At 38.9% G+C, this 21,645-nt stretch overlaps 1 protein-coding gene across 2 annotated transcripts in view; it reads right to left on the reverse strand.

Moving 5' to 3' along the window:
- LOC123873333 (alpha-(1,6)-fucosyltransferase) overlaps positions 1–21,191 on the reverse strand; it is a 29,520-nt gene extending 8,329 nt beyond the window's left edge. Inside the window, exons 1-8 of one of the 2 annotated variants that reach the window (XM_045918145.1) lie at positions 17,127–17,292; positions 17,015–17,023; positions 16,566–16,754; positions 10,895–11,017; positions 9,974–10,186; positions 7,067–7,232; positions 1,320–1,506; positions 708–807 (exon numbers count right to left, since the gene is read on the reverse strand). In XM_045918145.1, the coding sequence (XP_045774101.1) occupies positions 708–807; positions 1,320–1,506; positions 7,067–7,232; positions 9,974–10,186; positions 10,895–11,017; positions 16,566–16,702 (926 nt within the window). In that variant the 5' untranslated portion in view covers positions 16,703–16,754; positions 17,015–17,023; positions 17,127–17,292. Of the gene's footprint in view, positions 1–707; positions 808–1,319; positions 1,507–7,066; positions 7,233–9,973; positions 10,187–10,894; positions 11,018–16,565; positions 16,755–17,014; positions 17,024–17,126; positions 17,293–20,962 lie in introns of those variants that run through there. The other variant, XM_045918144.1, reaches the window with a different exon arrangement.
- Between the last annotated feature and the right edge of the window lie 454 nt (positions 21,192–21,645).

Genomic DNA, 21,645 nt, shown 5'->3' on the forward strand with positions numbered 1-21,645 from the left:
TGGCGTGCAGCTCATTAACGCATAAAAGCACTGCTTACCCAAGAGTTATCCTAGTTGAAATAGCTTAATTCTCATTATACTTGATGACTTGCCAGTAAGGAGATACCTACCTAAGTACTGCTTACCATCGCCTTAAACCCTGTGCACGCCACTGGGTATAGCGCATAATTGAGGATGCTTCTGCGGTAGTAGAGCGGTGCGGGAGGGTGAGTCATCACAAGTTGACGAATCACTGAGCTCTCGCGTCACGTCATTACACCCCTCCCGCACCGCTCCACTACACAGGAACTTACTCAGTTGGCGTTGCCTTAAGAGGAGTCTCTCTGTCACTCGCTTCATACAAACGTAGTTCCAATTTCATTTGAATATTAAGCAACCAAAGTCCATGAAATTTTGCAGACATATTCTAGAAACTAATATCTATGTCTGTGGTTTTCCAGATTTCTGTTAAAATATTCGGTTTCAAAGTTACGCGGTCTTAAAAATTTACATACAAATCTTTGAGCCCCTGTAATTTTAAAACTACATATTTTTAGAAAAATCTAAAACACCACAGACACAGATATTAGTTTCTAGAACATGTCTGCAAAATTTCAAAGATTTTGGTTGCTTAATATTCAAATGAAATTGGAACTACGATTTTATGGAGTAAGTGACGGAGAGAGCCCTGTTAAGTAGGCAACATCTCTATTTGAATATTAAAATACCTATGTGCTAAATCCGAAGGTACTGCTAGAGGCAGGAACTTTGGCTTCTGCGTGATTGAGTCAATGAATGGCAGTGACACTACTTTTGCGTCATACGCGGCTGAAACAATAACAAAAAACAATACAATGATTTAACAAGTGAAAATTAAAAATTTATAACACCCCCGACAAGTGAAGGTTACAGTAATAACTAGAAAAGAGCTGATAAATTCCAAACGGCTGAACCGATTTTCTTGGATTATAGCTAAGAACACTCGATTAAGCCACCTTTCAACCAAAAAAAAAACTAAATTAAAATCGGTTCATTAGTTTAGGAGCTACGATGCCACAGACAGATACACAGATACACACGTCAAACTTATAACACCCCTCTTTTTGGGTCGGGGGTTAAAAAGGAAGAATAACAGTACACAGTCGTCAACAGTACCGCACAAGTCGGCAGTAAAACTGCACAAGTCTTTAATAATACCGCACTAGTCGACAGCAAAACCGCATAAGTCCTCAACAATACCGCATAAGACGACAGCAAATCCGCACAAGTTCTCAACACTACTGCATAAGACGACAGCAAAACCGCACAAGTCCACAGTTAGTATACCACAAATTTCTTACCAGGCCACTGCACCACTTTGTCGTCATAGGCCGAGGTGCAGCTATCAGAGATGGGGTGGAAGACATACTCCCAGCCCTTATTGTTGTACCTCCAGCCCTTAGAGTTGAGGATTAAGGTTCTCTCTGTTGCGTACGCGAATATGAGGCAGTACACTATGTGATGGAGTTGGCAGCCAAAACCGCAACCCTGAAACAAATAGACTTATTGTGTAAAGTTTAACTTAACTCCTGGGCCATATTTTTATTTAATCTTGGCCCTAACATATTTTTTTAACAAAATGAAGATTAGGGAGACAGCCAGCGACCTTCGTTATTTTATAAAAGCTGAAAGTTTATCTGCGAATTGTCCCTAACACAGAGAGGAACGATCAGCAACTTTGGAGTTTGGATTATAGTGGGTTTGGGAGATAACAGGTAACAAAGGTATAGCACACGTATACGCAAACTTTATTGTCCGACAGCTCATGGGCGTCGGCTCCGATATCCGATATCGGGGCGGACAATCTGGAAGGCAGGTAGGTATATATTTCATACAATTTATTTGCCCCGAAATCGTATTGGCGCCCGATACCGATAACGGATCGGATAATGGAGAAACGTTCATACTCTCAACCATTACAAACGTGCCTAGCACGCCAACTCCACGCAGTCTTGTCTGTCTTACCACTATAACCCCTTAATTGTGTTTTTTTTTCAAAATATTGAATCGAGAAAAATGTGCTAACTTCACTCGACTATAAGAAATTAAGGTTACATCAATAAAACAATTACATCGTATAATGATTTCTTTAACTTTAATAATCGTGCCAATTCCATAAATCATAAAACTTGGTTTGTCAAGGTCAAGGTATTATTAAATAGTATGGTGACCTTAGACAGCAATTCAGATAGCAAATTAAACCTCACTCACTCATCAATCATTACGATAAGAATGAAAAAACTATTATTTACTAGGTATTTAAAAATCCAATGGGGACTTTTGGATTTTCCGGAATAAAAGTAGCCTGTTAACTATACCCATGTCGATCGTTTGCTCCACTGCGACGTGATTGAAGGACAAACCAACAAACAAACACACTTTCGCATTTATGAATATGGATTGGAATACCCACGGCATCCATCGCGTGGATTTAAAAAACCGGCCAAGTGCGAGTCAGACTCGCGCACTGAGGCACTCGGGTATTTTTTCCGACATTTTGCACGATAAATCTAAAACTACTATGCATAAAAATAAATAAAAATCTGTTTTAGAATGTACAGGTATAGCCCTTTCATATGATACCCCACTTGGTATAGTTATCTTATTTTGAAAATTGAAACACATTTTAATTTTTTTTTTAAAGATGTAACCACAAATTCGCGGGTTTCAGACTTATTCCGGTATTTGTGCCTTAAGACCTACCTACCTACCAAATTTCATGATTCTAGGTCAACGGGAAGTACCCTATAGGTTTCTTGACAGACACGACGGACAGACAGACAGACAAACAGACAGACAACAAAGTGATCCTATAAGGATTCCGTTTTTCTTTTTGAGGTACGGAACCCTAAAAATCCAGTGGGAGCTCTTTGATTTCCCGAGATAAAAAACCGCTTTCTAAACGGAATCTTGCCGAAATCAGTTCTTGTATGTTATAGGCACAATATAGATTTGTATAGTATTTTTCCTACTTTAGTATAATAAAATCTAGTTTGCTCATTAGCGTCTACAAGCTGAAAACATGTCCAAATATGACGAAATGGGTTATCGACCCGAAACCCGTCCATACTGTGGACGTATTTAGTATGTTTGCTCAACTAATTATATTATCCTGTATAAGACACGCGCACATGTACAAACATACATGACAGTGTTATTATTTTCACGTTAGATAAATATAAGATCTTATATGTTCTATACATCAAGAGTGAGGGATAATGTAATGAATTGGCTCATAAACATGGCCGCTCGGTATTGACGGCCATGGGTCGATGAGGATGACACGATGATGATCGTTTTGTTAGTTTTTAACCGACTTCGAAAAAAGGAGGAGGTTCTCAATTCGTTGGAATCTTTTTTTAACAATGTTTTTTAGGTTAAGGAATTCCGTTAGGAATAACGGAACTCTTATATGATCACGGTTTCTGTATCTGTCTGTCGTGTCTGTCAAGAAAACCTATAGGATACTTCCCGTTGACCTAGAATCATGATTTTTTGCAGGTAGGTAGGTATTTTAGCACAAGTAAAGAAAAAAAATCGAAAACGTGAATTTGTGGTTACACACAAAAAAAATTAAAATGTGTTAATGAACAAATAATTAGTATTTTCAATTTTCAAAGTAAGATAACTATACAAATTGGGGTATCATATTCAAAATTCAAATTCAAAATATTTTTATTCAATTAAACTAACTATTGCTTTTGAATCGTCAAAATAATCTACCACTGGTTCGTAATGTCGTTCCTACCGAAAAGAACCAGCAAGAAACTCTATGAAAGGGCTCTGCTATGAAAAGGCTTTATCTGTACATTCTAAAACAGATTTTTTTTTTTTATGCATAATAGTTTTTGATTTATCGTGCAAAATATTAGAAAAAAATACTCGAGTACGGAACCCTCGGTGACTCCCACTTGACCGGTTTTTTTTTTTGTATGTGTTTTTATCATGTCGGTTTAAAATTGCAAGCCATAGGATAGACTAGACAGTCTAACAAACGCTGCAACCCGGCATGCCAATAACATTCTTCCTGCAATCATCGAGTACAATCTAACTACTATAGTTCAACTCGGGACAATTTCAATTATACGACTTATATAGGTTTGAAAAGACATTGTTAGGGTTCCGTATCCGAAGGGTACGAACATGACCCTATTATTAAGACCTTGCTCGCATCTTGACAATCGAGAGGGTTCTGTAGGGACTTGAGCCGCCTCTATATGAGATCGCTGACGTTGACCGCTTCTGTCCTACGCCATTCATGGTAGCCGTCGATTTCTATGAGCTTTTGCTGGTCTGATAGTAACGATCTTACCTCGTTCAAGTTGCATATGACCTTCCTCGCATCTCGACAGTCGGGAGGGGACTGTAGGGACTTGAGCCGTCTCTGTATGAGATCGCTGACGTTGGCCGCTTCTGTTCTACGCCATTCATGGTAGCCATTAATTTCTATGAGCTTTTGCTGGTCTGATAGTAACGATCTTACCTTGTTCAAGTTACAGATGACCTTCCTCGCATCTCGACAATCGAGAGGGTTCTGTAGGGACTTGAGCCGCCTCTGTATGAGATCGCTGACGTTGGCCGCTTCTGTTCTACGCCATTCGTGGTAGTCATCGATTTCTATGAGCTTCTGCTGGTCTGATAGTAACGATCTTACCTCGTTCAAGTTGCATATGACCTTCCTCGCATCTCGACAATCGAGAGGGTTCTGTAGGGACTTGAGCCGCCTCTGTATGAGATCGCTGACGTTGGCCGCTTCTGTTCTACGCCATTCGTGGTAGTCATCGATTTCTATGAGCTTCTGCTGGTCTGATAGTAACGATCTTACCTCGTTCAAGTTGCATATGACCTTCCTCGCATCTCGACAATCGAGAGGGTTCTGTAGGGACTTGAGCCGCCTCTGTATGAGATCGCTGACGTTGGCCGCTTCTGTTCTACGCCATTCGTGGTAGTCATCGATTTCTATGAGCTTCTGCTGGTCTGATAGTAACGATCTTACCTCGTTCAAGTTGCATATGACCTTCCTCGCATCTCGACAATCGAGAGGGTTCTGTAGGGACTTGAGCCGCCTCTGTATGAGATCGCTGACGTTGGCCGCTTCTGTTCTACGCCATTCGTGGTAGTCATCGATTTCTATGAGCTTCTGCTGGTCTGATAGTAACGATCTTACCTCGTTCAAGTTGCATATGACCTTCCTCGCATCTCGACAGTCGGGAGGGTTCTGTAGGGACTTGAGCCGCCTCTGTATGAGATCGCTGACGTTGGCCGCTTCTGTTCTACGCCATTCGTGGTAGTCATCGATTTCTATGAGCTTCTGCTGGTCTGATAGTAACGATCTTACCTCGTTCAAGTTGCATATGACCTTCCTCGCATCTCGACAGTCGGGAGGGTTCTGTAGGGACTTGAGCCGCCTCTGTATGAGATCGCTGACGTTGGCCGCTTCTGTTCTACGCCATTCGTGGCAGTCATCGATTTCTATGAGATTCCGCTGGTCTGATAGTAACGATCTTAGCTTGTTCAAGTTACAGATGACCTTCCGCGCATACCGACAGTCGGGAGGGTTCTGTAGGGACTTGAGCCGCCTCTGTATGAGATCGCTGACGTTGGCCGCTTCTGTTCTACGCCATTCGTGGTAGTCATCGATTTCTATGAGCTTCTGCTGGTCTGATAGTAACGATCTTACCTTGTTCAAGTTACAGATGACCTTCCTTGAATCTCGACAGTCGGGAGGGTTCTGTAGGGACTTGAGCCGCCTCTGTATGAGATCGCTGACGTTGGCCGCTTCTGTTCTACGCCATTCGTGGTAGTCATCGATTTCTATGAGCTTCTGCTGGTCTGATAGTAACGATCTTACCTTGTTCAAGTTACAGATGACCTTCCTCGCATCTCGACAATCGAGAGGGTTCTGTAGGGACTTGAGCCGCCTCTGTATGAGATCGCTGACGTTGGCCGCTTCTGTTCTACGCCATTCGTGGTAGTCATCGATTTCTATGAGCTTCTGCTGGTCTGATAGTAACGATCTTACCTCGTTCAAGTTGCATATGACCTTCCTCGCATCTCGACAATCGAGAGGGTTCTGTAGGGACTTGAGCCGCCTCTGTATGAGATCGCTGACGTTGGCCGCTTCTGTTCTACGCCATTCGTGGTAGTCATCGATTTCTATGAGCTTCTGCTGGTCTGATAGTAACGATCTTACCTCGTTCAAGTTGCATATGACCTTCCTCGCATCTCGACAATCGAGAGGGTTCTGTAGGGACTTGAGCCGCCTCTGTATGAGATCGCTGACGTTGGCCGCTTCTGTTCTACGCCATTCGTGGTAGTCATCGATTTCTATGAGCTTCTGCTGGTCTGATAGTAACGATCTTACCTCGTTCAAGTTGCATATGACCTTCCTCGCATCTCGACAATCGAGAGGGTTCTGTAGGGACTTGAGCCGCCTCTGTATGAGATCGCTGACGTTGACCGCTTCTGTTCTACGCCATTCGTGGTAGTCATCGATTTCTATGAGCTTCTGCTGGTCTGATAGTAACGATCTTACCTCGTTCAAGTTGCATATGACCTTCCTCGCATCTCGACAATCGAGAGGGTTCTGTAGGGACTTGAGCCGCCTCTGTATGAGATCGCTGACGTTGACCGCTTCTGTTCTACGCCATTCGTGGTAGTCATCGATTTCTATGAGCTTCTGCTGGTCTGATAGTAACGATCTTACCTCGTTCAAGTTGCATATGACCTTCCTCGCATCTCGACAGTCGGGAGGGTTCTGTAGGGACTTGAGCCGCCTCTGTATGAGATCGCTGACGTTGGCCGCTTCTGTTCTACGCCATTCGTGGCAGTCATCGATTTCTATGAGATTCCGCTGGTCTGATAGTAACGATCTTACCTTGTTCAAGTTACAGATGACCTTCCTTGAATCTCGACAGTCGGGAGGGTTCTGTAGGGACTTAAGCCGCCTCTGTATGAGATCGCTGACGTTGGCCGCTTCTGTTCTACGCCATTCGTGGTAGTCATCGATTTCTATGAGCTTCTGCTGGTCTGATAGTAACGATCTTACCTTGTTCAAGTTACAGATGACCTTCCTTGAATCTCGACAGTCGGGAGGGTTCTGTAGGGACTTGAGCCGCCTCTGTATGAGATCGCTGACGTTGGCCGCTTCTGTTCTACGCCATTCGTGGTAGCCATCGATTTCTATGAGCTTCTGCTGGTCTGATAGTAACGATCTGTAATAAAATTTAATATTAATTCCCGAATTCATACACGTGGATTTAGGTTAACGTTTTGCGTTTTTGTTTTCATCATTTCTCAAACGTATGGCTAAGGTTTGAAATACTCTTCCGCGATCTGTATTTCGTACTAAATACAATTCGGGCATGTCTAAAACAAGTATGAATCGGCATCGGAAGGCATCTTCTAGATAAATGCACTCCATCTCAAGCCACATCATCACTTTCCATCAGATGTGATTGTGGTTAAGCGTGTCTTTAGTGAATAAAAAAATTTATCAAAAATTAAAGAATCAAATAAATATTTTCACTATCATAAACTGCAATTAAAGCCATTTTATTATAATTTAATATTAAATTATATTATATATTATATATTTAATATTAATTTTTATTTTTAATTATATTAATTTTTATTATATATTTAATATTAATTTACAATATAATAAATTATATTATATTGTACCTATGTACTTAATAGCATTTCAAATTATTTCCTAACAACATAAAATCACGCTTTTATAAAAAACATGTTAGCAAGTATCGTAAAATCGCGATAAAATCGCCATATGAATAAACGCATAAAGCAACTCGTCTAGGAGCAGACAGCGTTTTCGTCAGAATGTTAAAAAATAAAACCAAGAAAATTGCAGTTCAACACACACAGAAAAACACACGTCTACAAGTCACAAGAGACTGTCTACTAACTCTCTCTATGTCTGTGACTATGTTCTTTTGTGTGAATTTAAATCAAACGTGAAGAGGCATCTTCTAGGCAATCCTTTCCCTTTACGTAATACCGTACAAATAACGAAGACAAAAAAGTCAGTGGGTGACGTTAATTATTTTAAGTGACCAACCAATCACTAACTTCTGTGGTACCCAACTAGTACCTAACCTAATAAGTTACCTAACCTACCGAAAACATAGGCTCGTTTGTGATTGGTTTGCCACTCAAAATGGGTAACACCCACTGATGTTTTTGTCTTTGTCATTTGCATGGGATTACATATTAGAGCCCTATATTAACTTATCTCCGTGGATGAAATAGAGTATCAAGTAACTAGTACGTAACTACTGAATAATAAAATAAAACATTTACTTTTTAGACTTAATGGTCTGGTATTTGAACAGAAGGAAACAATGCTTATAGCTTCTCTCTAGACGCCCGTGTTACTTTTCGATTTAGCATGTCTAACTTCCTACACGAAGCATGACCTATTACCGTCCACCGGTGGCACATTATGTTTACCATATGTATTGCGTACAGTAAAATCTGCGACGCTTTTCCATGGAAATCTAACTACTATATTGTCATAGGCCGACTAGTTTTTGGCCGCGACTTCGCCCGTGTAATTTTTAACCTATAGCACTCGGAGTTAATGTAGGTAATTGTCTAATCTAGTCTAATCGTAGAACACTTTTTAATATTTTTTTGGTGATATAACCACAAATTTACGGTTTTTCGAATTTTCCCTTTACTTGTGCTACCCTACCTACCTGTCAAATTTCATTATTTTAGGTCAACGGGAAATACCCTATAGGTTTTTTGACAGACACGGCAGAGAGGCCAACAGATAGACAACAAAGTGATCCTGTAAGAGTTCCTTTTTCCTTTTAAGGTACGGAACCCTAAAAATCAGTAAAATGATGGTTTCCCTACATCCAAACTCACATACTTTATCTCTTTATAAAATAGATGATGATAAATACTTTACATTTTAGATTTTTGGGACCTAATTTGCTAAAAGTGGTTAAACGCCCAAAATTGGTCTTTCGCGCACTTTTTAGTAATAAAAAGACTGAAAGTGGTCGAGAATTTAATGTGCAGTATTCTTTATTTTCTGAGTCTGAATCATGCAATTAATTAATAAATAATTCAAAGAATACAAACTTAGCCTCAAGAAATCCAATACACCACGTTTTAAACTTATACGGTTTTTCATTTACAGTCATTACCCTTCAAGCAATTTAAAGGCTTTGTTTTTTAAATCTCATTAAGTATATTATGGCGGAAAAATTGCATTAAAATATTACAGCGCACGGCAGTCTACTCGCCATTCAAAAATCAACCTTTATCGTTAGCAGTGTGGTACAAAATCGATCGTAGCCTTAAACTGCTTCGTAAACTGATTGATAAACCCATAATATGACTTATTTCTATCAGCAACATAATCCAATCCCATTTAAACTAATAATATTTTAGTACTACATGGTTTTACAGCAACAAAAAGTGCAAAGTTCTGCATATCAGATTATTTTCAGACAGCCTGAACGTCCATTAGTTTGAGCTGTGCGCTGACAGAACATTCAGTCAGTCAGCTTTTCTATTTACATATTTTTTCAGCTAGTCGATCTAATATGACCTATTACATAACTTGTTTTGTCAGCAAAGATAGGTCAGAGAACTACCTTTTTCTGTCAGCAACTTGGTGCAATATCGCCTGTATCTTCTCTCAGCCGATACGTCCTCTCCCTTGAGCTTGAGACAAAGTACCATATCTCTTTAATATTACAGTACTTCAGAAATTATAACCTTTTCTTATTAACTACTTATTGCTACCACCAAAATCGCAGTTATAACAGTATATTGCTAAATAAACCGACCTTTTTCTGTTAGCAAACTGGTATGAATAACAATTCACACGTTCTCGTCAGCCTCTCTCGTCGCCAGCAACATAGTACAATCTCATATATTAAATACCCCATTTAGTCAGCAAGCTTGGTGAACAACCTACCTTTTTCTGTCAGCAACTTGGTCCAGTATCGCCTGAATCTTGTCACCCGGTACGTCCTCTCCCTTGAGTTTCGTCAGCTCGTGGTTAACAAAGTACCATATCTCTTTGGTATTGGAGTATATTCTTCGTCGGAGATTCTCGTACTCTTCCGATGCACCGCCGCCATTGTGGAGAAGGGCGGACGTTTCTAAGTCGTTAAGATTTACGTTTAATCTGCAAAAAAAAAAAAATTACAACACATGACTTCATTCTAATTTAGCGACCTTCTACTTTATCAAAATTGTAAGACGTAAGTGTTTCTATGTCGGAATATTGTTTTTTGTTTCTCTTATTTTATCTTAAACACAATTAATTTTATCTTTCAGATGTGCGATTGTTTTTCTTTTTTATTAATGGCTCACAAATCACAATAGCTCCACAAAAAAATACGTTTGGGTAATTGAACTTTACATGTAAGTGGGTAATGTTTATAACGTCGTAACTGTTTATCAAAGCAAATAAATATTCATATTCCGAAATTCTATACAAGCTATTATATATAAAGTCCGTAAAATTCTGGCAAGCTGAGACTAGGGCTGTAGGGATGTACCATAAAAAATGAGCCTCGTAAGTCGTAGTGTGATAGCCGTGGGAAATATAGGGACTTAAAACTCCAATGTGACAACCCTGCAAACAGCTGATCGCTGAAATAAACCCGTAAAAAACTTCTGTGGACTCATAGAACCGTTTGAACGATTGCTTGTCAAGTAGCGACAACGAAAGAATCTGTGATACTGACCATTTGGTACTTGGACAGGTCGAGATGGCAATCGGGGTATGAGATGGGGGGGACGCCCCGCACACCCGCACTACTATACATACCTCATAATATTTTGTCATGTTACACGCTTTAGAGGCCAGCTAAAAATATATCAAACGTACCCTGCAGACTTCTTTATCTGTGAAATGAGGTTGTTGTGATGCTGCTTCAGCGACTCCAGTTGATGCGAGACAGCTTTTAATCTCTCCTGAAAGTCGCTCGCGTCTTCTGAGCTCCCGTCGCATCTGTAACAAAAGCCTTTGTTAGAGAATGCCGCCTTTTTAGGTTGACGTACCACAAAAGAAACAAAATATAGTTCACAAAACTAAAACTACTATTTAAAAATACCGGTCTAGTGCGAGTTGGACTCGCACACGAAGGGTACCGTACCATCGTAAATGGTATAATTTCTATAATACGCGACAGGACGACATGGCAATCGGGGTATGAGGCGGGGGGACGCCCCGCCCGGCTTTGAACTAGTTAACTTAAGCGTTAATGAGAAAAATAATAATTTCACCAAATGAAAATGATTTAGAAGTGACAATAATGCACATTTCTGCTTTATACTATGTGCCTAGTTATGGAACGTACTATTGAAGAGGCTGCAGCAAAATATTGAATTAAAGTCCAAGCGGACGCAGTCTAGCCCTAGGCAGCTTCGTCCCGTCTACGTCTGCAACTTGAATAAAACTCGCATTGCGGGCTTCTGGTACTTAAATACTTATTTTTATTGAAAAAAGCATATATTTAAAAGATATAAGTACGAGTAAGTATATAAAATTTTGACCAGCTTTAATTTTCGTATAAACGTACATTTTCATATAATAGTGTTTATCACAGTATCACACTTCACACTAATATTATAAATGAGAAAGTTTGTATGTGTGTGTGTATGTTTGTTACTCCTTCACGCAAAAACTACTGGACGGATTGGGCTGAAATTTAGAATGGAGATAGATCATACCCTGGATTAGCACATAGGCTACTTTTTATCCCGGAAAATCAAAGAGTTCCCACGGGAATTTAAAAAAAACTTACACCTACGCGAACGAAGTCGCGGGCATCAGCTAGTTACTTATAAAATATTAACGTTCATTAGTTCCTTTTTAACCCCCGACCCAAAAAGAGGGGTGTTATAAGTTTGACGTGTGTATCTGTGTATCTGTGTGTCTGTGTATCTGTGTATCTGTGTATCTGTGTATCTGTCTGTGGCATCGTAGCGCCTAAACGAATGAACCGATTTTAATTTAGTTTTTTTTGTTTGAAAGGTGGCTTGATCGAGAGTGTTCTTAGCTATAATCTAATAAAATTGGTTCAGCCGTTTAAGAGTTATCAGCTCTTTTCTAGTTTTCTTGTAGAAAAGAAGGTTAGATAACCGTTAGGTTCTTAATATTATGTCAATAGACAAATGTCAAGCTGTCAAGATGGACGTTGCCTAAATACATAATTATTTATTTGAAAATGATGTTTTGGAAAACTCAAATACTTTGGATCGTCGGGGGTGTTATAAATTTTTAATTTACACTTGTTAACCTTAAAGCTACTTTATCCATAAGGCTATATTTATTAGGTTTCATTTCAGTAATAATATTTTAAGCACCTAAGTAAAGTAATTTTTGTAAAACACAACGCTTCATGAAATATTTTGACACTAATCATTCAATGTTTGGGAAGGCCCTGACTCCTAAGATACGGGTTTTCCTAGTTTAGAGGTCAGGATTCCGAAGTAATGAATATACTTGCACTTTGCGGCAAATTTGAAGGCCCTCATATAGTATTTGTAAAGCAAGCCGTGTAGGTACGTCCAAGGTGGTTTTAAATGGGAATTTAAGAAGTTTTTTTTTTAAGAATATTAGCCGTTTTAATCATGACTAACATTCCACTTTCCCCTCCAACCAAGCGTAAGGCTTGTGCTAGGAGTGGATACGACAATAGTGCAACGGCTGGGGCTTGAACCGCCGACCTTCCGGAATTCAGTCCACTCCTATAACCGTTGAGCTATTGAGGCTTTTGATTTGAAAAGTATGAAAGTCCATTTTCGATTTGTATTTGAACTTTCGGTCAAAACAGGAGAAGCCTTACTAAATAGTAAAAGCACACTCATTTCATTTTATTTCACTATCTATACCTTGTACCTCCCCAAGCATTAGCACAAGAATAGGTAGATTTAGTCGGTTTATCTATATCTATGCTAATAAATAAAATTGGAGTGTCTGTCTGTAATTTCGAAATAACTACCGCATATTAAGATCATATGGCTATTTGAACGATACCATAACTAAATCACACGTTTTTAAAATTTTTGTCTGTCTGTCTGTCTGTGTGTTTGAAAAGGCTAATCTTCGGAACGGCAGAACCGATTTTGACGGGATTTTCACAGACAAGTAGAGGATTGACCAGGGAATAACATAGGCTAGTTTTTAACCGACTTTCAAAAAGGGGGTTGTGTTTTTCTACGTATGTACACCGAAATCTCCGAGATTTCTGAACCGATTTGCGTCATTTCTTTTTTAATCGATAGAGGAACTTTGGGACATTGTTTCATAAAAAATTTGGATTCCAACTCCTCAATCCTGATGCTGCAGGGGATCTGAGTCTGACCAATCCACGCGGGCGAAGCTGCGGGCATCAGCTAGTTTCATCAATAAACTTCTATGAAGAATTTTATTTACTTATTCTCTTCTATATTGCGTTTTCTACACTGCACATTCAAAATGAAAATTTAATATTAAAATCGCGTTTATTCCACTTAAGTTTCCGCCAGACGCGATGCTAGTAAACTTGCCAGTCTTGGTACTTGTACGTGAGCAGTTCGCTTGCATTATTTACATACCTACTTGATACTTCGTCTAGCTACTTTTTGTCCAACAATACCCGCGTCCTTAGGCGATTTTCATGCCTCTTGGAAATACGTTACGCTATTTAAAATTTTGCATATGCCTATATAGTAATATGTATATTGAATAACAATTAATTATTATTATTAATTCGTAATGGTGTGTCAAGGCCCTTTTTCTCAGAAATTACGGATTAAGGTATAGGTAGGTATAACAAATACTGAATACTAAAACCTCTAAATTGCTGTACTATAAAACCTTCTTATTAAGTTACACTAGAAACTTCGAGTTTCTAGTTTAACTTAATAATAGTTAAGTAACGGGATAAATCCGAAAATCATTAATTTCAAATCCTACTATTCCGTTTGTGGTTTTCCAAATCTTCATCATCATGACTAAACCTTTGTCGGCCTACTACTGAGCACGGGTCTCCTCAGAATGAGAAGTATGTATCCTTCCAAGAGACGGAACCTTCGGTGAGCGAATCTGACTCGTATTTGGCCGCTTTTGTGAGATAGATATCTCTGAAGGTGCGACATGAATTATTGTGTTTGCGGCTTCACCACCTACTAAGTCTGAACAAAATCGATTCACACGGCGGCGATGGAATTTTGGAATTTCATGAAAAATATAGGCACAATGGAGCCTATATTCGTGCCACATCGCATGGCACATTAAGAATTCACGCAGCACAAAACGTATAACGCCAGCGAGTAACGAGCAATAGCCGGCAGCCGTGAAATTCACACAAGACGTGTATTGTCGGAGACCATGGACGAAATAGCGCGAATAATGCAGCAGAGCCTACAGAATGGGTAGGAAATTAGCTTCACAATATTTTCTATGTGACTATTTGTTAGGACGCTTATCACGTAAAACCACTGGACCGATTGAGATCAAACTTTAACACTTTTTAGGGTTCTGTACCTCAAAAGGAAAAACGGGACCCTTATAGGATCACTTTGTTGTCTGTCTGTCTGTCTGTCTGTCTGTCTGTCTGTCTGTCTGTCTGTCTGTCTGTCTGTCTGTCCGTCCGTCCGTCCGTCCGTTCGTCCATCCGTCCGTCGTGTCTGTCTAGAAAATCTATAGGGTATTTCCCATTGACCTACAATCAGAAATTTAGCAGGTAGGTAGGTCTTATAGCACAAGTAAAGGAATAAATCTGAAAACCGTGAATTTTATGGTTACATCTTTAAAAAAAAAATTAAAATGTGTGTCAATTTCCAAAGTAAGATAACTATACCGAGTGGGGTATCTTATGAAAGGGCTTTAGCTGTACATTCTAAAACAGATTTTTATTTATTTTTATGCATAATAGTTTTTGAGTTATCGTGCAAAACGTTGGAAAAAATACCCGAGTACGGAACCCTCAGTGCGCGAGCCTGGCTCGCACTTGGCCGATTTTTTTTACTGTCTCCTTACAAAAGTTGACAATCGTTACAGAGATTTCAACTTTCAAGAGCGCTGCCCTAAATAAAGGTCTGGTGCTCTTCCCAAAGCACTGCCGAAAGATCTTAAGATCTTCTGTGGCCAATTTAAACACTGCCAAGCATAATAGTCACACTAATATTATAAAGGCGAAAGTTTATATGTGTGTGTGTGTGTGTGTGTGTGTGTGTGTGTGTATGTTTGTTACTCCTTCACGTAAAAACTACGGGACGGATTTGGCTGAAATTTGGAATGGAGATAGATAATATCCTGGATTAGCACATAGGCTACTTTTTATCCCGGAAAATCAAAGAGTTCCCACGGGATTTCGAAAAACCTAAATCCACGCGGGCGAAGTCGCGGGCATCGGCTAGTCAGACATACTTCTTCGCTGCGATTGAACAAAATCGATTCACACGACGATATGAACTTGACTGGAATTTCATGAAAAATATAGACACAATGGAACCACATCGCATGGCACATTAAGAATTCATGCAGCACAAAACGTACGACTCCAACGAGTAACGAGCAGTCGCCGGAAGCCGTGAAATTCACATAAGGACTTGTATTGTCGGAGAGCCTTCAGGCTGGATAGGAAATTAGTTATGCATAGTATAGTATTTATTCTGTGGTTTTATGAGGGATTTATTTATAAAGTAGCTTATTCATTCATCCACTTGGATTCAGGTTTATTAAAGTTCCTTTGGAGTTTCTCAACGTAGGTTGGTAGTAGACTCAGACTGTAAACCCACACTCAAATCGTGTGCGGACCAGCCGGTGGCCGGTAGTAGTAGTAGGTAATAAAAGCAGTTAACAAGGGTTCTTGTATGGAGGGTTGATAGTGTACTGTCTCGTTTACTCAATTTTCTCTATGGGCAAACGATTATTAGAAAATGCAATCCAAACCACATGGGTTCGTAAAATTATACCTAACTCAATCGAACCATTGAAAGTAGGCAAAAAATCAGTTACGAATTTCTACGGAATGACAGAATATACGTAAGTATCATCATCATCATCATCAGCCTATGGACGTCCACTGTTGGACATAGGCCTTCCCTAAAGAGCGCCACCACACCCGGTCCTCAGTCTTCCTCATCCAGCCACTTCCCGCTAGCCGCTTTATATCGTCGGTCCATCGTGCTGGAGGGCGTCCCACACTACGCTTGCTTAAACGCAATCTGAACTCAAGGACTTTCCGGCTCCAACGGCCATCGCCTCTACGACTGGCATGATCTGCCCACTGCCACTTCAGCTTGCTAATAGTTTGGGCTATGTCAGAGACCTTGATTTTAATGCGGATCTCCTCATTTCGGATCTTATTCGTCAGGGAAACCCCTCCATAGCTCGCTGAGCAACTTTGAATTTGTGGACAAGGCTGTTTATCAGTGTCCACTTTTCAGCACCATAGGTGAGGACGGGAAGGACACACTGGTTGAAGACTTTTGTTTCAATTGTTTGACTTGTTTGTGTTGATACGTACGTATAACCTAGTGAAAAGCTTTCAAAAAGTAGGCCTTACCTCAAAGGTGAAATGACGAGGTAGGTGACAGCGATCCATATGATCAGCAACAGTACTGCAATCCGTTTCCATTTCGAGAGGTACATCATAAAGTAGCCATTGAGACCCGAGTGCCCGTTGGGATAGAGTTTCATCATGAACGGCGCATCCTTGCGTCTTGTCTGCTAGGACATCTGCTGGTTGGAATGTCTAAAACAAAGAAAACATTTTCGAATGACATGTTAGCCCTCGACTGCGATCTCATCTTTTTAGGGTTCCGTATCTCAAAAGGAAAAACGGAACCCTTATAGGATCTGTGATCTTTACTGTCTGTCTGTCCGTCTGTCGTGTCTGTAAGAAAACTTATAGGATATACTACCCGTTGACCTAGAATCATGAAATTTGGCAGGTAGGTAGGTCTTATAGCACAAGTACAGGAATAAATCTGAAAACCGTGAATATACCTTTACCTGAGCGTTCTAAAACAGATTTTTATTTATTTTTGTGCATAATAGATTTATCATGCAAAATGTCGAAAAAAAGAGCCGAGTACGGAACCCTCGGTGCGCGAGTCTGACTCACACTTGCACGGTTTTTTACATTGCGCTCTGATATTTCACTGCATATTTGCGCAATGAGCTCAAAACACTTCCGGAAAGAAAACTGTCCTTGAAAACATAAGGACTGATGACTTTGCGCTACATTAAACATCTGATTACAGCTAGTTCCATAAACCACTTGATGAGTTACACAGAACTCTAAACACGCTAATAGAAATGGTATTCAATGTGTTTATGAACACCGGTAGAGCGCGCAATGTGACTTTTAGCAACCCATAAAAATAATTCGAAAGAACTAATTATCTCTAGCATACAAAATAACGTAAATTAAGTGTAAAGGTAGACTTTGAGGTGGAAATTCTTTAATTTGCTTTTTCGCACTTATTAAACTAATACGACAACGTAGGCTTATGGCATTTTCAATTGCGGCAATGGCAGTATCATTCTCACAGGTTTATATAAAAATCTTTACTTGAAAGGGTCCAGTTTAAGAAATTAGCTCTAACTAACTATCCAAATTCAAATTCATATCTAATCTAAATTCTGACGGAGCTTGCAATCTGTTTAGATGGTTACAGGGTACCTAAGTAACTTGTGTTTGTATGATAGGATAGGTTTGTAGGATAAGATGGAATTGTATAGATAGAATCGTAGGATAAGATAGAGTACAATGAGGCTGACATGCATAAATGTAAAAGCCTATAAATGAAGGATTAAAAAAAAACATGTTTCAAACACTTGTTCTAAACATTTGTTTAAAACAAGCAACAGGTTGTTGCTTAAAACAACAAACAACTCATCACGCAATGCTCACGCTCCTTCTATTTCCTAATTCTTAATTCTGAGACCGGTCCACACTCTTATCTCTTACTTACACTACATTATAATGATAAAACAATTCGCACTGATTTTTTAAGCGGACATATCTAGTTAAGAGGGCTCTCTCCGTCACACGTTTCATACAATCGTAGTTCCAATTTCATTTGAATATTAAGCAACCAAAGTCCATGAAATTTTGCAGACATATTCTAGAAACTAATATCTGTCTGTGGTTTTCCAGATTTCTGTTAAAATATTCGGTTTCAAAGTTACGCGGTCTTAAAAAATTTCATACAAATCTTTGAGCCCCTGTAATTTTAAAACTACATATTTTTAGAAAAATCTAAAACACCACAGACACAGATATTAGTTTCTAGAATATGTCTGCAAAAATATTTCATGGACTTCGGTTGCTTAATATTCAAATGAAATCGGAACTACGATTATATGAAACGAGTGACGGATAGAGCCCTGTTAAATACCTGGAGAGTGACACTGCTACTACTTATATCCCGGAAAATGAAATAGTTCTTATGGGATTTTTAAAAGACCAAATCACACCCATGAAGTCGCGAGAATTAGCGAAAGTGTGTTTAAAACAGGCTAAACCGCTGGAGTTACAAACTTGAAAAGACAAAAGGTTTTTTTTAAGACATAATAAGAAACGATTTTTGGAAATCCCACCCTCTCACCGATTTTCAGAAATTCCACAGCAATGAAGACGGGTCAGGTTAGCTAGTCAATGTACAAATACCACCTGTACCACCAGTATTCTTAGAATGAAATTAACAGCACAGTAAATACTTCTAATGCTTCTCTAATATTTTGTTACACCCTTTTTAGGGTTCCCCGAAGGTTACCAACGGGACCTTATTACTAAGCCTCCACTGTTCGTCCGTTCGCGCGTCTATCTGTTAGCGGGCCGTATCTCGTGAACCGTAATAGGTAGAGTTGAAATTTTCACACTTTCAGGTAATGTGTATTTCTATTGTCGCTATAAAATAATAAAAACTTGTACATTTTTACAACAATTATTAGGGAATGATCCACTAGTTATGGTAGTCAAAATATACAGGAAAATTGTAACAAAAGTACTATGCTGTACCTAAATGGCTGTGAAAAAAATTGTAAACCACGATAAATACTTAGGGAAAAGTGCTACTTCAATTTTTTTGCTTGCTGCAATCTGCATTCTTGTTCAAGGTTAAGCCTAATTCTTGTACAAGGTTAAGTTCAAGGTTCAGACTAACAAATTCCTGAAAGGCCGGCAACGTATCGGCGGTATCTCTGGTGCTGCAAATGTTCATGGGCATCGGTAATCACTTACCATACACGCCTGCTCGTTTGGTCGCTATTTCATTATTTTAAAAAAACCAACGCGCAGTGTCCCCGAAGTTTTAAATTGTAATGTACAAAACAAAGACTAGTGGGGAGCCAAAGAGGCTAAATAGGGAGTTATTCGAGCAACATGGGAACCTATTGGATTGTGGAGATTAGATGCTTAAAAGAAAAAAGGTTACATGTTGTATGCACCCTTTCCTTTTACATTTGTGGTTACATCCCAAAAAAAGTTTTTTTGTTGAGAATTTTTAAATTGTGGTCATGAAAAAACCATTAGTATTTTCAACTTTCAAAAAAATAAGATTACTATACCGAGTAGGATATCAAATGAAAGTAGTTTTTGCGTGAAGGAGTAACAAACATACACATAAACACACACACACACACACATACAAACTTTCGCCTTTATAATATTAGTGGGATAGGACACAGTGTTAATACAAAAGGTAGCAGGGCATAGCGAGCACAAATCTTTTACTTGACACAATTGCAAAATAGAGTTAATTTATTTACTTAAGTAATTGTATAATATAAGAGTAGAGTACATGCACAATAGACCAAAATGTTTTGTGTGCCATAAGGTTTTTATCTATCTATCTATCTCATCTAGACATATAAAACACTACCATGACTAACTGAGTCAGAGCATAGCCTCAACTAATGGATCTAGAAACTTGATACTTTGCTTGTAGGTCCTCTCTATAATGTAGACTCACACTAAGAATGGAGTTGAGAAATTCACAGGAATCAAGGTAACAATAAAGTGTCCAATAGAATTTGGTCAGTAAACAAAAAATTGATCGAGTGTGAGTCGAGTCTCTCTCTTTTAGGGTTCCGTACATAATTACAAACAACATTCCTATTTTGGGAGGATGAAATATTTCTTTTTTGAGTTTGCATTGCATTGATTTCACATTGCAACAAACTGTGAAAGAAAACCCCAAAAAATGTTCATTCGCTTGGTTTATTTTATGAATCGATGTTTTCAGTATTTGTTGTTTAAATACAGTATATGGTACAAAATTCAAAATATATCAAAATTTCATATTCCTAACTACCTAGTTTAAGTTTTTGAGATAGCTCCTGTCACAAAAATGGTGCAAAACTGACAACTTTAACAGATGAAATGGGGTGGCCATTTCATTTTTTTAAGATAAAAATAAATAAAAATATACCAATCAACTCTACTCAATGAGCTCTAAACAATGATACCCCATATGCTAAGATAAGAAAAAAATCCAGCTTCTTTTTTATGTATGGGAGGAGCCCCTTTGAAAAATAATATACTTGAGTAATTGGATTTCTAATCTAAATCAATATATAATTCAATAGGGCTCCGTTTTTACCTTTTGGGTACGGAACCCTAAAAATGATGGTCAAAGATTGTAGGTACTGAACAAGTTGTACTCCAACTCCAAATTGACAGAGACAGCGGCAATAAATATCACCCCTGAACTCTGTGACTCCGGATATCAGTGATTTAAACAAATCTGGCAAGTACCTACCTATCTAGTATCTAAATAAAATACCATTTATACTCGATACTAAACATAAAACGTTTGAAACAAGAACGTAACAAAAATCGGACACAAAAACGTATTTAAATTAAATATTTAGATCGATTCTAACATGGATTATAAATGATAACATTATCATTAAAACAATATGAAAATATTAGTGAAACCGTAACTTACATACCTTAGGAAAGCAATCTTAAAAGTGCAATAAACAGCTATGGATTGTTGAATTATTACACTTTTTTCACAAATGCTCAAATATACACCACAAAACTAGATGCTAAATGTTCAACTTTATTAGAGATAAAAACACAAACGCTTTAGAAGAAAAACACTGGGAAGTGGGAAGAATGAAATTCACTTTTAACTTGACTTTGCTTCGCTTGACCACTTGCAGTTGCTTGACTTTTTTTTTTCTCTCGTCTGGCTTTACAAAGATTAGCCAATGTCACGTTTGTAGTTACCTATTTGTAACAAGTTAGTTAAACTATACAAGTATAGACCCCGTCTGTGCCGGCACTCGCCGACATACGCACGGTACCCCTTTAGAGAGCTTTTCAGTCAGTTTTAACAAAAAAAAAAAAACACTCCAAAAAGGCAGAGCACGCCCGCCAGCTAACACCAACACAGACGAAGTCCCTTGTTGCTTGACTTTGATTTGACTTGAAGCTTAGACCACAGATTACTCTTTGGTAGTGATGTGATAACATCTAGTTGTGGGTCGTTGTCGCTTCTTTGACGGACGAAACGCAACCGTTTTCCCGACGACGAAAACGGTTGCAGAAAACAGTCGTCGTTGCAACTAGTTTGAAGATGGCTTTTAAGCCGTCTTCGAACCAGTCGCAACGAAAACCGTTCTTTATT

The sequence above is a fragment of the Maniola jurtina genome, chromosome 16, assembly GCF_905333055.1.
Source record: "Maniola jurtina chromosome 16, ilManJurt1.1, whole genome shotgun sequence".
Lineage (NCBI taxonomy): Eukaryota > Metazoa > Arthropoda > Insecta > Lepidoptera > Nymphalidae > Maniola > Maniola jurtina.